The 15,157-nt window shown below is 53.6% G+C and overlaps 1 protein-coding gene across 2 annotated transcripts in view; it reads left to right on the forward strand.

The window, feature by feature from the left end:
- The window catches only part of POFUT2 (protein O-fucosyltransferase 2), a 24,024-nt gene extending 17,372 nt beyond the window's left edge, over positions 1-6,652 (forward strand). The window contains exons 7-9 of one of the 2 annotated variants that reach the window (XM_025380623.1): positions 2,282-2,462; positions 2,713-2,836; positions 5,002-6,652. In XM_025380623.1, the coding sequence (XP_025236408.1) occupies positions 2,282-2,462; positions 2,713-2,836; positions 5,002-5,155 (459 nt within the window). In that variant the 3' untranslated portion in view covers positions 5,156-6,652. Of the gene's footprint in view, positions 1-2,281; positions 2,463-2,712; positions 2,903-3,000; positions 3,074-5,001 lie in introns of those variants that run through there. The other variant, XM_025380624.1, reaches the window with a different exon arrangement.
- Positions 6,653-15,157: the final 8,505 nt, after the last annotated feature.

The following is a 15,157-nucleotide window of genomic DNA, read 5'->3' on the forward strand; positions in this document are numbered from 1 at the left end:
GACGGAGTCTCGCTCTGTCGCCCAGGCTGGAGTGCAGTGGCGCAATCTCGGCTCACTGCAAGCTGCGCCTCCCGGGTTCACGCCATTCTCCTGCCTCAGCCTCCCGAGTAGCTGGGACTACAGGCACCTGCCACTGCGCCCGGCTAATTTTTTCCATTTTTAGTAGAGACGGGGTTTCACCATGGTCTCGATCTCCTGACCTTGTGATCCGCCCGCCTCGGCCTCCCAAAGTGCTGGGATTACAAGCGTGAGCCACTGCGCCCGGCCTCTTTCTTTCTTTTTTTTAATTGTGTTGTTTTGTAGGCCTTGTGAGATTCATGCTTTAAGGAGGTTCTAGTTTGGTGTATTTTGAGGTTTTGTTTCAAGATTTAGAACTTCTTTTAGCATTTCTTGTCGTACTGGCTTGGTAGTGGTGAATTCTCTCAGCATTTGTTTGTCTGAAGAAGATGATCTCTCCTTCATTTATGAAGCTTAGTTTTGCTGAATACAAAATTCTTGGCGGATAATTATTTTGTTTGTGGAGGCTGAAGATAGGACCCCAGTCCCTTGTAGCTTGTAGGGTTTCTGCTGAGAAATCTGCTGTTAATCTGATAGGTTTTCCTTTATAGGTTACCTGGTGCTTTTGGCTCACAGCTTTTAAGATTCTTTCCTTCGTCTTGACTTTAGATAACCTGATGACTGTGTGCCGAGGCGATGATCTTTTTGTGATGAATTGCCCAGGTATTCTTTGAGCTTCCTGTATTTGGATGTCTAGATCTCTAGCAAGACCAGGAAGTTTTCCTCAATTATTCCCTCAAATACATTTTCCAAACTTTTCGGTTTCTCTTCTTCCTCAGGAACACCAATTATCCTTAGGTTTGGTTGTTTAACATAATCCCAAATATCTTGGAGGCTTTGTTCTTTTTTTTTTTTTTTTTTACTATTCTTTTATCTTTGTGTTTGTTGAATTGGGCTGATTTGAAAACCTTGTCTTTAAGCTCTGAAGCTCTTTCTTCTCCTGTTCTAGTCTATTATTGAAACTTTCCAGTGTATTTCGTTTCTTTAAGCGTGTCTTTCATTTCCAGAGGTTGGAATTGATTTTTCTTTATGATACTTATTTATCTGGAGCATTTTTCATCCACGTTCTGTATTTTTTTCACCTTTCACCTTTTTCAGCACTAGACAGGTCATCAAGACAGAAAGCCAACAAAGAAAGTGAAAAGTTGGTTTTCACCTTTGTCTGGTATGTCCTTGAGTAGCTTAATAATCAACCTTCAGAATTCTTTATCTGGCAATTCAGAGATTTCTTCTTGGTTTGGATCCATTGCTGGGGAGCTACTGTGATCTTTTGGGGGTCTATAGAACCTTGTTTTGTCATATTATCACAATTGGTTTTCTGCCTCCTCATTTGGGCAGACTATTTCATTGGAAAGATCTGGAACTCACGGGCTGCTGTTCAGATTCTTTCATCCCACGGGGTGCTCTGTGGTGCTCTTCCCTTCCCCTAGGGGTGGGGCTTCCTGAGAGCTGGGCTGCAGTGACTGAGATTGCTCTTCTGGGTCTAGCCACCCAGTGGGGCTTCCAGGCCCTGGGATGGTGCTGGGGAATGTCTGCAGAGTCCTGTGATGTGATCCGTCTTCAGGTCTCCCAGCCGTGGGTACCAGCACCTGCTCTGTGGAGGTGGCAGGGGAGTGAGGTGGACTCTGGCGGGGTCCTTGGTTGTAGTTTTGCTGAGTGCACTGGCTTTCTCAAATGCTGGTTATGCTGCAGTGAAGTTGTCATGTGGACAGACTCCGGACCTGTGGTCAGCCAGGATGTTGCAGGTGGTGGAATTAGCTGTTGCTTTCTCCTTCCTTAGAGCAGGGTTCTGTTAGAATTTGCTGTAACCATTTGCATTGGTGGCCTCCAGCCAGGAGGTGGTGCTGTCAAGAGGGCAGCAGAGCATTCTGGCTCTTGGGGAGTTTGCAGCTGTGAGCTGCTTCATCCACAGGAGCTGGCACGTCCCTGCAGTGGTTCTCGGAGCAAAAGTTTGCAGCATGAGTCTCCACATGCTGTTCTCTTTTTAAATACTTTTCTTTAACTCAGATAAAATGATCGGTGGTAATTAATACTGCTTCACTGTCTTCTTAGTGAAGTCGCCCCCGAGATTCCACCTGAATCCCTTAGACAGCCCTGGAGGCCACCCCATGGAGGAGGCCACATGGAAATGGTCGTCCCTCTGCATCTCGAGTTCCAGCCGGTGCCCAGGATGAGCCCCGAGCCCGCCTGTCAGTTTCCGCATTTCCTTGTGGTTCTTCGCTAGGTCAAGCTGGGCTCGGCGCTAGGGGGCCCCTACCTGGGAGTCCATCTGAGAAGAAAAGATTTTATCTGGGGTCACAGAGAGGACGTACCCAGCCTGGAAGGGGCCGTGAGGAAGATCCGCAGCCTCATGAAGATCCACCGGCTGGACAAGGTGTTTGTGGCCACAGATGCCGTCAGAAAGGGTATGGAGCTTCAGTGCCTTTCGTTTCTTTCTTTTCGTCTTGATCCCTGGTTCCGTTCTGGGTAGACTTAGGCCTGCATGATCTTCAACTAATTCCTGGGAGGGTAAAGCTGAATTGTGTGTCTGCATCTTTTGAGCCAGTTCCTAACGAATTAACCAGAAGCCAAGTATGCATGTCTTTCTGCTAAAGAGATACAAATCTGTTCCTACCGGAGGATCTGGTTCAAAGGGTCTCTCCTTCTACTTCGCAGAATATGAAGAGCTAAAAAAGCTGTTACCCGAGATGGTGAGGTTTGAACCCACGTGGGAGGAGCTGGAGCTCTACAAGGACGGAGGCGTTGCGATTATTGACCAGTGGATCTGCTCACATGCCAGGTGCCTGCCCCCTTCACCATCGGCTGAGAGTGGGTCGGGTGACTTTCAAAGGTTCTTCCGTCCCAGGTACTCGGTGTCAGAGCAGATGGTTGCCTGTGTAGCCTGCCCACTTCACTGTCGGCCGAGAGCGGGTCGAGTGACTTTCAAAAGGTTCTTTGTTCCAGGTACTCGGTGTCAGAGCAGATGGTCACCTGTGTTCACAGTGGTCATTTCCACACTGTTTACCTCCTCGTCTGAGTCTCCTGTAGCATCTGGTTCAGTGTTTCCCTGGGCTGAAGTTAATTGTTTATCTTGCCCTTTTAATTCTCACACACAGACTTCCTCCATAGCAGGCTGTTGGCATAGCTGGCCTCATCTCAGAACCTCTTCTTGTGTCTCATTTTCCCGTCATTCCCAGTTTCTGCCCCATCTGCCCCCTGCCCTAAGAGTTGCCCATGCCCTCGAGTTGGGCGCGTCATTGGTGCTGTGTGTGTTGCTAAAGAGCATCATGAGCATCGCCAAGGCCGGGAGCCTGGGCCCTTGTGTGGTCGTTCTTGTGGGGTTGTGAGTGTCCTTGAGGCCGGGAGCCTGGGCCCTTGTGTGGTCGTTCTCGTGGGGTTGTCGTGAGTGTCCCCGAGGCCGGGAGTCTGGGTCCTGCATGCGATCTTTCTTGTGGGGTTGCCATGAGTGTCCCCAAGGTTGGGAGCCTGGGCCCTGCATGCCATCATTCTCATGGGGCTGCTGTAGGAGGTAGGGCTGGGCCTCTGTTCCTCCAAAGACCTGTCTGCCCGTCTGCATAGGAGACCAAGGTTAGGGTTAGGGTGAAACAGTTTGAGTTCAATAAAAAAGGAAAGTAGAGGGAATGGTCTTCCCGTGGTTAGCACTGTGCACGTGTGTAGGTCTCTGTGGGTTAGTCTGTCTCCCTCCTGCCCGAGGAATGCTGAGCGCCCTGAGCTGGTGCCTCTTCACACATCTGCTGTTTCCTGTGGTGTTCTGGGCATTGTGCGTAAGACCCACGGAGGCTCCGGGTGATGCTGTCTGTGGGGCGTGGATCCCTTTACCTGTTAAGCAGACAGGAGGCAGCGCTGACTTCTTAGGTCAGGGCGGAGGTGTGTGGGAGCCCAGTCACAAGCTTGCCCCTGCTTCTCAGGTGTGGCCTTGAGATTTGACTGCGAGCTTGGCAGTGCTGTCTCCCCAGCCCAGGAAGCCTGCTGTGGGGAGGCCTGACACTGAGCTCTCGGCCTCCTGCCCTCAGCTGCGCGAAGCACTTGGCCCAGCTCACTGAAGCTGCTCTGCCTCCAGGCCAGCGCGGCCTGCTCTGACAGGCCCCTGTGTGTGGAGTGGTGAGGGTCTCCCCACCAATGCCCCCACCCAGCAGCACACAGGCCTGTGTGGCCTGCTGGCCCTGTGGTTCCGTGTGCAGTGCTGGGCACGTCACGTTTGCTCTGGAAACATCTCTGGGGTTTGCTTGTTCTTGAAGTTCATGAAGTGCTGCTGGAGAGCCAGAAACCGACTGTGCAGGAGCCAGAGGAATGGGCAGGCCGCTGACCCAAGGTGTGAAGAAACCCCTGGAGAAGGGTGTCCCCACCAGCCCATACGGCTTGTGTGTGGAGGGGTCCTTGACCTCCGTGATTTCTCTTGTGCCTCAGGATAAGGACCCCCCATGCCTTGGCTAGACAGTGTTGTGATTAGTAGGAATCTCTCATTGTTCACCATGTGACCCCCAGGAGGTATTCGACCTGCACCAGCGTGCCTGGTCCAGGAGGTATTCGACCTGCACCGGCGTGCCTGGTCCAGGAGGTATTCGACCTGCACCGGTGTGCCTGGTCCAGGAGGTATTTGACCTGCACCGGTGTGCCTGGTCTGGGATTTGGTGATGGAGAGGAGAGCTCCTGAGGGGGGCATGTGGTGGGACAGGAGTGTGGTGGCTGCTGACTGTGGGGTGGGGATGGGGCTGCAGCATCAGGCAGAGCCCCTCAGGGCGCAGATGTCAAAGGCACCTGAGCGAGGGGTGCCAGCAGGGGGGCGGCTGTGTCGGTTCCATGTAACTCTGGAACTCATTTCACTCACCTGCTCCTCTCAGTTCTCCCTAACTCTGGAACCTCTGTGATCTCAGTTCTCCCTAACTCTGGAACCTCTGTGATCTCAGTTCTTCCTAACTCTGGAACCTCTGTGGTCCTTTGCAGGTTTTTTATCGGCACCTCAGTCTCAACATTTTCTTTTCGGATTCATGAGGAAAGAGAAATTCTGGGGTTGGACCCCAAGACGACTTACAACAGGTTCTGCGGAGACCAAGAGAAGGCATGTGAGCAGCCCACGCACTGGAAGATCACCTACTGAGAAGGCTCCTCCGGGGCCGCTCCCAGACCCAACTGACGTGGGTGGACGCAGGCTCTGTCGCCGCGGAGTCACCGTCTGCTGCCAGCCAGGAGCTCGGTGGACAGGACTGTCCCTCGCGGGGTCCTAAGCCCAGAAGAGGCCCCACGCCTCTAGAGGTGCAGCGCGTCTAGAGTTGTGCTCTGTCCTTGGCGTTTCCAGCCGCCATGGCTGACGAAGAGGCTCTGCTGCTCTCGGGGGCAGTTGTGTTTTCAGGCAGTGTCTGTGAACCCCCAGCTCGGTTGCCAGCAGGGCCCGCGTGGTGACTCATAAGCAGGAGTGCTTGTCAGGCTCCAGCTCTGGCCTTACCAGCCACCTTTCGTGTCTTCATATTTTAAGCGCATTGAGGATAGATGCAGGCGGGTGAGCTGAGCTGCCCTCCGTCAGGTGGACACGGGCTGACATTTCCCGGGGAGCTGGTGCAAGGAGAAGAGTCATGTTAAATGTCTGCAGAGTGACCGGACCCCGTGAATCCCTCTGTCGCCTTCACGCAGCAGGAGGCTGCCTGTTTGTCTCCTCCTGGGATGTGCAAGGCAGACCTGGCACTGCAAAGGGAGGGCCTGAGGCCTCAGGGAGCCCCTGGAGGGATGACAGTTCAGGCCCTGCCGTCAGCACATCAGAGTGCCGGGAAGTTTTTCAGTGGCGTCTCTGGGACACTCGGTGGATTGTCTGTAGGAAACTTGCAACTCCGCTCCTCACACCAGGCCCAGCTGGCTGCCCCGCCCTCGCCCTGCCTGCCCCATCCTCACCCTGGCTGGCAGGTGCACGTGGGGCCTCCGGGTCCACCATTCACTATTGAGAGCTAGAAATGAGGAAGGACAGTCACACCAACTCCAAAAGGCTCTCTAGGATGAGCTGCTTTATCAGGGAGCTCCTGGTACCCATTTTACAGAAATCATTTTTAGGTCTTTGTGCCACCACCACGAGGGGCATCTGCAAAGAGGGCAACGCTGGACGCAGAATCTGTGGAAGGTGCAGCAGTGCCTCAGGGGTCCTCAAGGTCAGGGAGCCCCCCTCTCCCTCTTGGCCCGTTACCCTTTGTGACTTCCCACCATGGTGTCGTGTGACCCTCAGGCTGGTGGGGGCTGAGTCCTCACTGAGCACCCACTTTCCACATCTGCTAGAGGAACAGTGACATGGACACTTGTGTGACAGAGAGGAGGGTTAGTGAGGAGGGACAAACAGCTCTTCCCTTCGGAGCCTGGCTAGTCTAGGACATCACCTTGCTGTGTCTTCTCCTTCTCAAGCTTTTAAAATTGACCCTGAACGTGTGACAGGGTCCTACGGTGTTACTCAAAGCTGTGCAAGGTAAATGGTGACATATTTATTCTTTTCCCATTTGTTCTAGAAACAGTGCCTTTTTCATCAATTGCATTTTCCAGGTTGAGAGCTGTATAAAACATTTTGGACTGTGACCATGTACCTTCCTTTTTAAGAAAAATAAACTGCTTTATGGTAGTTAGCTGTGGAGCATAGACTCATTAGACTCATTTCCTGCTACCCAGCGGAAGGTGGAAGAACCCTTTCACATCTCCCAGAAAGCACATGGTGACCAGGTGTGGAACAGGGTAGGGGCCGCTCCTGCTGGCCTGTGAGTGCTGTGGCATCTGCATCAGGACACCACTTCTGCCAGAGCCCCTAGGGCCCCCAGTGTTTCCTGGGTCTGCTCAAGGGGCCCTGTAAGCCCTCGTCATCCTCAACAGCAACCAGCCCTCTGTTCATTAGACTGCTGGGAGGCCTCTTTGGGGAAAGAATTCCACAGTTGTAAAAGTCTGAAAATTGCCAGGTTTTTAGGCACATAGGAGATGGCAGTATGGCCTTTATGAGTTTAACTGTGATGGGAAGAGACCAGCCAGTGAGAAGATTGTGTGCCAGGTGCTGGTAAATGCTGCAGAACTCTGGAGAACGCAGCCTGGCGGAGGTGGGAGGTTGGGAGGGGCCCAGGAAGGCTAGTGGGGCTGTAAGAGGCAGTGGCCAGAACAATGAGTACAGAGGCCCCAGGGCACGTACGGCCAAGGCAGAGAGATGCTGGTGTCCCAGATGGAGCAACTGGGCCAGTGATGCATCGGGAGGATGTGTGGGTAGGAGGGCCTCTGTGGGGCCTGAGCAGAGCAGGGTGTGATGTGACTGTGTAGAGAATAGCCTGGAAGCCGGAGGCTGGTGAGGAGGCTCTTGCTTGGTCCTGGTGAGACACAATGGTCAAGAGTGTTGAAAACCTGAGGCTGGACGCAGTGGCTCACGCCTGTAATCCCAGCACTTTGGGAGGTCAAGGCGGTTGGATTGCTTTAGGTCAGGAGTTTGAGACCAGCCCAGCCAACATGGTGAAATCCCATCTCTACTAAAAAAAAAAAAAAAAAAAATTAGCCTCGCGGGCATGGTGGTGCATGTCTGTAATCCCAGCTACGTGGGAGGCTGAGGCAGGAGAATCACTTAAACCTGGGAGGCGGAAGTTGCCATGAGCTGTGATTATGCCACTGCACTCCAGCCTGGGGTGACAGAGTGAGACTCTGTCTGAAAAAAAGAAAAACTTTAGAGTTTATTTGAACAAAGAACAGTTCATGAATTGCACTCAGAACCAGGAGAGGCTCAGCAAGCTCTACCCAGCAGCATGGGCAGGCAGCACTTAAAGACAGAACACGAAAGTGAGGCACGGAAACAGCCTGATTGGCTACGGCTGGGCCTCTGCGTCATGTGGGTGTGGTCTGATCCACTGGCAGCTTATGACAGACTCAGCTACTTGTTACAAGAATAGACTTACTAGGTTGAGTTTGTCCACATGCTTCGTTAGGTTGCAGTTCACTAGGTAGGAATTCAAAGAATGGCCAGCTTTAGGCCAGATGTAATTTAACAAAAGGACCCGGGTGTGGGCACATCCCTGGAAGGAGGTACTGGGTCTGAGAGCCCAGGCGGACTCTAAGGGGTTGTCTAAGCTGCTGCAAGGATGATGGAACCCTCTCCCTTTTTTAAGCTAATGGTCTTTTTGTTGCAGGGAGAAAAGATGGACTTGCAGCTTGGAATGGATGTAAATCATAGTGTTTTTCAGCACTGTTGGTTGTGCCGAAGTCCACAGCCACGGCCTCTTCTGCCAGCTCCAAGTCATGGTTCCAAAGACTTTTAAAACAGTCCAAAGATACTCCCTTGATAAAGGTTTCATTTTTTAAATTTGTGTGAATGGTGGCAGCCTGACCCTGTTTCACTCCAGTGCAAGGCAGATGACACCAAGCCAACATGCAGAGGCCTGGCCAGGGTGTTGTCACTGTGAGTTGGGGCACACACAAGCACAGGGGGCTGTCCTGCGGTGGGCTGGGCCCAGTGGCTCACCCTTCACCCTTTTTCCGCACATCTTCCTGGAGTAGACCAAGTTTAAATGTTCGTTTTCAGTAAGCAGCTGTGACTATACTAACACATTGAGTTAGAACCATTTGAATAGGTTTTGAATCTGCTTTTTCATTGTTCACTTTTAATACTATTAACTAAAGCATTTATTTGGGAAACAAAGGATTGTGATTTGGGTAAACTGAGTCAGGGTGACCCTGAGTAGTGTCCTGGAAGGCAAACACTGGAGAGTTTTGGTTTTTCTCTTTGTTTGAGACGGAGTCTGACTCTGTTGCCCAGGCTGGAGTACAGTGACGCGATCTCAGCTCACTGCAACCTCCACCTCCTGGGTTCAGGTGATTCTCCTGCCTCAGCCTCCTGAGTAGCTGGGACTACAGGTGCTTGCCACCACCACCCCTGACTAATTTTTGTATTTTTAGTAGAGATGAGGTTTCACCGTGTTGGCCAGGCTGGGTCTCAAACTTCTGACCTCAGGTGATCCACCCACCTCAGCCTCCCAAAGTGCTGGGATTACAGGTATGAGCCGCCTCGCCCGGCCTGGAGAGATGTGCATAGGGGATTTCCACAAAGGGTTTTTGGAGGCATTTCATTGGCTGGGGAGAAATCCTAAATGAAGCCCTTTCTGGTGGGTTAGTGCTTCAGGGCCCTCCCAGCTGGGAGATGTGAAGGCCGTCAGGGGCTGACTTCAGCTGCTGGTCCAAGTCTACGGGCGTCCTGTGGCCTGGCCGTCGGCGTGTGAATGCAGGCCTCCCGCGGCCTCCCTTCCACTTAGAAAGCCTTCGCATTGGCGACTTCGTTTTCTTTCACATTTCCCCCTTTTGATCGAGTTCTTCCTCCAGAAAGTCACAGATCAGTTGGTGAATGTGATGTTGTCCGTTGTTGCCGGGAGGCACTTGTCCCAGGGAGTCATGTCCCTCATTGCGGACGTGACCTCAGTCAAGCTCTAGTGTCGCCTGCTTCACCTTCGGGTCAGTTTTCATTTCAGGGCATTGTCTGAATTCCAGCAGGGGTAGAGGTTTCTTTAAATGAGAAACCTGAATCCAAGGGCCGACACCTTTTAGTTTGACAGCACAGGGATTGGTAAGGAGTACCTGACGCGGACTCTTCACTGAGGTTGAAGGAAATCTTTCTGTAAATGTCTTTTCCAGTAGAGAAAAAGATCAGGCTGAAGGTCGTGCTGTCTGGTGCCTTTATCTCCTGGGAACACACCGTGTAAAGACTGTCTGACCAGGGTGTGACTTGTGTGAACCGCCTTCATTATTCCTTTACAGTATTGAAGCATGTCTCCTTTAATACACGGACTGTTCAGAGCAGAAGGGACTCTGCGCATTGACCCTGCCGTGATCATTTCAAAAGGTGACAACTTGCAGTTTCCGAAAGGTGCGGACCTTAGATTCGGAAGGACCACAGGAAGTGCCTTTGGCCAGGGCAATTTTAGTGCTTCCTGAAATTTTGCCAATTGAATCTTGGTGATGCCACCTGTGCTTTCTGCCCGTCTGCAGGACTGGGATGGTAGGCACAATGACAGCCCTATAATATGGACCAGACTTCACAGACTGGTTTTACGACCTGGCCAGTGGAGTTCCTTGCCGCTGCGTGTGAAGATGTGCCCGTCACGTAGGGAGAATCTGTTCTAGTCGAGTGTGCGGCGTCTGAGGCAGTGGCACATCAGGAAGGGAACGCTTCCACCCAGGAGGAGAACATGCAAATCATCACGACGTATTTATAGTCTCGGGAGGCAGTGGCTGGATGAAGTCCATTCGCCAGACCTCAGAGGGCCTGCTGGGCAGGTCAGAACGGCCTGGGACTGTCTGAAGTGTCTTCGCTGGGTTGAATTTTGGGCAAACAGCACAAGGCAGTTGTGCCTCTTTGGCCGCCCTTGAAATGTTTCTCCCCCAGTACTGTTTTGTAAACGTGTAAGTTCATTAGTTGCCCAATGAGTCGTCCTGATGTTTTCATAGATTCTGGTAACACCGACTCATGGGTGCTTGGGACAGGGCATCTTTAATAACATGACTTACGTCCTTTTTTGGAAAATTATCTCAGCTGTAAGGTTTTTAGTCTTAGTGAAACTCAAGGCAGCGGCTTTTGCTGTAGAATCAACCACATTTTTTTCTTTAGCCCCATCAGACTTCAATTTTGAATACCCAGAAACTGTGATTATGGCCAAAGCAGAAGGAAGCCAAATTGAATTTAATGAACGATTGACGAAAGTGTCATTTTTAACTTGGTTCCCTCTGGAGGTTAAAAAGTTTGTTTCCAGTGCCGGGCGCGGTGGCTCACGCCTGTAATCCCAGCACTTTGGGAGGCCGAGACGGGCGGATCACAAGGTCAGGAGATGGAGACCATCCTGGCTAACACGGTGAAACCCCATCTCTAGTAAAACACAAAAAATTAGCCCGGCATGGTGGGGGGCGCCTGTAGTCCCAGCTACTCGGGAGGCTGAGGCAGGAGAATGGCGTGAACCTGGGAGGCGGAGCTTGCAGTGAGCTGAGATCGCGCCACTGCACTCCAGCCTGGGCGACAGAGCGAGACTCTGTCTCAAAAAAAAAAAAGAAAAAGTCTGTTTCCAAACTCATCAACAACCCAAATGAGGGGCAGGAGGAGACCTGGGCCCAGGACTCCATCTTTCCATGCTTTATCAGCCTCTGTGAGTGCAGACACTGTTTTGGAGAGCGGCAATGTTAGAGTTCTGATACCATCTAGATGCCTCCAAATGCCAATTAAAACATGCGCCCCATCCGGACGTGCATATTTTAATACATAGCCACAGGCCATTCTCTCACTTGTGGAGAAGCTGCACCCAACTGTCCTCACGCTCAGCATGTTCCCATGAGCACGCTCCTTCCTAGGGCTCTGTGGACTTCCCATATGCTAAGACCCTTGTTTTGGAACCAAGTTCTTCTAATTAGTTCAGAGAAAACTTAGGTTGGTGTAGCAAAGGAACCCCAGTTTGGCCAAAGTAAAAAGGTCCACTGCTCCAGATAAACGGGGCTGGAGTCCGGAGGTGGCACAGCTGTTACAAGGCTTAGACTCACAGAGTCCCACACTTAAGATAATAATACTCACCATTAGGAAAACTCGCAGTAAGCGGCGAAAACGTCCTCCAAGCTGAAAGGTGGAGTGGCTCCTGCATCACCCAGTGGTGGGGCTGCAGCACAGGACAGGCCCAGGCTTCAGGCTCCACAGCCCTTCCCTCAGTTCCTGAGCCCGGGGGCAGCTCTGGGCAGCAGCTGAACACCTGCTGTGCGCCACTGACCAGACTCCTCCCAGGCCAGAGTCAGGGCTGCAGGGAGCCTCTCGAGAGCAGGGGACAGCATGCAGGGAGAGGGGGACGGGCACAACCAGGACATCCAGGCCTAAGCAGCCCCTGACCCAGCAGAGCCCCCATCAAGAATTACAGGTGCCCCCACCACAGGCTCTGATGCCCCCAGCCAAGCACAGGGTGAGGGGAGGCTCTGAGCCCAGTGGGACTGCCAGGCTCCCTGCTCCACCTTGGGGCAGCGCCCTGCAGACAGGACCTGCCACGCCTCTGTCCCTGCCATCTTTAGTCACTCCCCTCCATCCAGGCAGCAGAGACCACGTGAGATTCGTCCTTCGTGCTGAGGGAGGGCCTCACACCCACGAGCTCTGGAAGCTCATGGGAGCGTCCATGGCTGCCCCTCCCGTGAGGCACCAGAACTGCCCCAGCTGCCACAGGCAGCACTGAGCCCTTCCTCCCTGCAGCCTTGGACCTCTGCCATTCTCCTGGGGTCAGGGTGACTTGGTGCTTCCCACCATCTGTGCCGGACCCCTCCACATGGCTCCCCCCAGCACCAGGAGGCCTCCTGGGTCAGCACCTCTGGGTCCTGCCCACGAAGCTGTGCCACCTCCCAAGGCACCTGTCACACCCACCCCAGCACGTTTTCAGTCACAAGAGAACAAAAATCTGACTCAAGCTGGCTTTGAAGTTCAATAGCACAGACAACTCCCACGCTCAAAGGCAGTGGGTGAGGTGGCCTCAGGCACAGCTGGATCCAGGGGCACGGGCAGCACTGCTGGGATCCACTCCGGGTGTGTGTGGGCAGCACTGCTGGGATCCACTCCAGACTCCTCTGCCATGGTGACAAGAGGGATGTCCCCACAGCCACAGCCACGTCCTCCCACTCCCACCCCCAAGCCTGGCAGGTGGAAGAGCCCAGGAGTCACGCCTGACCGCACACAATCACGTGGCCCAGGGACGTGTGGCCACGGCTGCCACCTGTGGGTGGAGTTACCACCCAGGCAGGCAGGAGAGCTGGGCTGGGAGGCGGGGCCCTGGCCGGCTGTGGTCGCACCTGCTCTCCTGAAGCAGGTGAGCCCCGCACCTTCAGCTCCACCAGGTAGGGGATCCCAGAAGCCCGTTCATGCCCTGCCCCAAATACACTTGTGCAGTACGTGCAATTTTGGAAACTTTGGGACAAAAGCCACATCTTCCACCCTGTCTCCGAGATCAATTTAGTTTTTTTTTTTTTTTTTTTTTTTTTGAGACAAAGTCTCCTCTGTCGCCCCGGCTGGAGTGCAGTGGTGCGATCGATCTCGGCTCACTGCAAGGTCCACCTGCTGGGTTCATGCCATTCTCCTGCCTCAGCCTCCCGAGTAGCTGGAACTACAGGCGCCCGCCGCCACGCCCGGCTAATTTTTTGTATTTTTAGTAGAGACGGGGTTTCACTGTGTTAGCCAGGATGGTCTCGATCTCCCGACCTCGTGATCCGCCCACCTCGGCCTCCCAAAATGCTGGGATTACAGGCGTGAGCCACCGCGCCTGGCCTGATTTAGTTTTCATTTCACTCTCTCTGCTACTGCATCTCCTACAGTCAATAGAGCCTCCAAATTGAGGAAACAGCCTCCCCCATTCTCACCCGCCCCCCCATCCGCCCAAATGCCGAGCAGATCCCCTCGGGTACTAGGTCCTATTGTCCCCAAAACCAGAGCTCCTGGCCCCGTCCAAGAAACTCTTCCGTGTCTCTGTCTGTTTCATCTATGTCTATCCCCCTTCTGCTCTGTTTGTCTCTGTGCCTCTCCCCTCAGTCACTCTCTTTGAGTCTCTGTCTCTCCCTCTCTCCCCATCACTCCTTCCCTATCCCCATTTTTCTCTGTCTCTCCCCATCACTCCTTCTCTGCCTCTCTCTCTCCCCATGTTTCTCTGTCTCTCCCTCTGTCTCTCCCTGTCTTTGTATTTCTCCCCCAACTCTCCCTTTCTTTCTCCCTCTCTCTCCTGCACTCAGGGAAGAACACAGGCAGCATAAGAAAGGGCCAACACACCCGAGCCCTGCCCGGGACCCACCCAAGCCCCCGGGCTCCCTCTGCTTTCACAGGGTGGCCCTGCCTGCCCCCCAGCTCTGGGCCACCAGACTCCTCCCCGGCCTTCCTACCTGCCTGCCTCCGTTCACCCTTCCCTGAGTTCCCTCTGCCGTCCCCTCGGCTGTCGACTTCTTCTGTCTGCTTTGTGTTTCTGCTTGTGAAACACACAAGCAGGGAACAGGGGTGCTCAGCCACAGAAGCAAGACAGGGCCCCAGGAGAGCACAGAGTCATCAGGGACTCCGGGAGGACAAACTCTGCTGTGAGAAACCACCACAGCCTGGGCCTTCAGCACAGACTCGGAGGGATTCTCCTGGAGGCTGGGTCCGAGGTCAAGGCAGGGGCAGGGCTGCTTCCTGAGATGCTCCTGGACTCACAGACACTGTTTGCTCTGTGTGTCCTCACGGGGCCATCACTCTGCATGTGTCTGTGTCCTCACCCCCTCCTCTTACAGGGATACCAGGTGGACTGGGTCCCGGCCACCCTGCTGACCTCCTTTGCCTTAAATATTCATCTCTTAAGGTATTTGGGGCACTGCAAGGTTACGTATCGAAGGTGTACAATTTGACGACTTATGTATCGAAGGTGTACAATTTGATGACTTATGGCCTCCGTTTAACTCAATCACCTCTCTTAAGCCCCTGTTTCCTTTTAAGACCTAAGTCACATTCTGAAGTTCTAGGGGTTAGAGCTTCAACATATGAATTTTGGGGGACACAGTTCAGCCCCGACACCCCTCCCACTGCACACACAGCTTCCACCTCAAGAAGAGGCTGGGGCAGGGCTGAGTCAGTTTAGGGTGGATTCGCTGTCCTGTTCCTCAAGGCGGAGGGCAGACCCCCACCCTACCCGGCCTCCCAGCCCGCAGTGTGGCAAGGCAGGCACGTGTGAGGCAGAGCCTGGACCCGATGGAGCAGTGTGAGGGAGGCCATGGCAGGTCCAGAGGGGACCCCAAAGGTGATAAAGGGAGATGTTTCCAGACCCCCCACTGCCGGGGCCATCTCCTCCCTACACTCCAGCCTTCTGCGACGGAGTCTTCAGGGAGGGGCGGGGCAGCGAATTCAGTGACCCGGCCCTGACAAGTGGGAATGACAGGAGCGAATGGAGGGGTGCACATTTTGGGGGCGCCGTGGAGCCATGCCTCTCTGCGGGACCATCCGTTCCAGACCCATCAGCCTTCACAGCCACATCAGCTCCCCCACAAAGGCCGGGTGCTGCAGGAATCGGCCTGTCACACATGGAGCCTCTCACCCCTATGGAAAGGCCTTTTCAGGACACACCAGAACTGCTTCCCGGCCCCGGGCTCGCTG

The sequence above is a fragment of the Theropithecus gelada genome, chromosome 3 (genome assembly GCF_003255815.1).
Source record: "Theropithecus gelada isolate Dixy chromosome 3, Tgel_1.0, whole genome shotgun sequence".
NCBI lineage: Eukaryota > Metazoa > Chordata > Mammalia > Primates > Cercopithecidae > Theropithecus > Theropithecus gelada.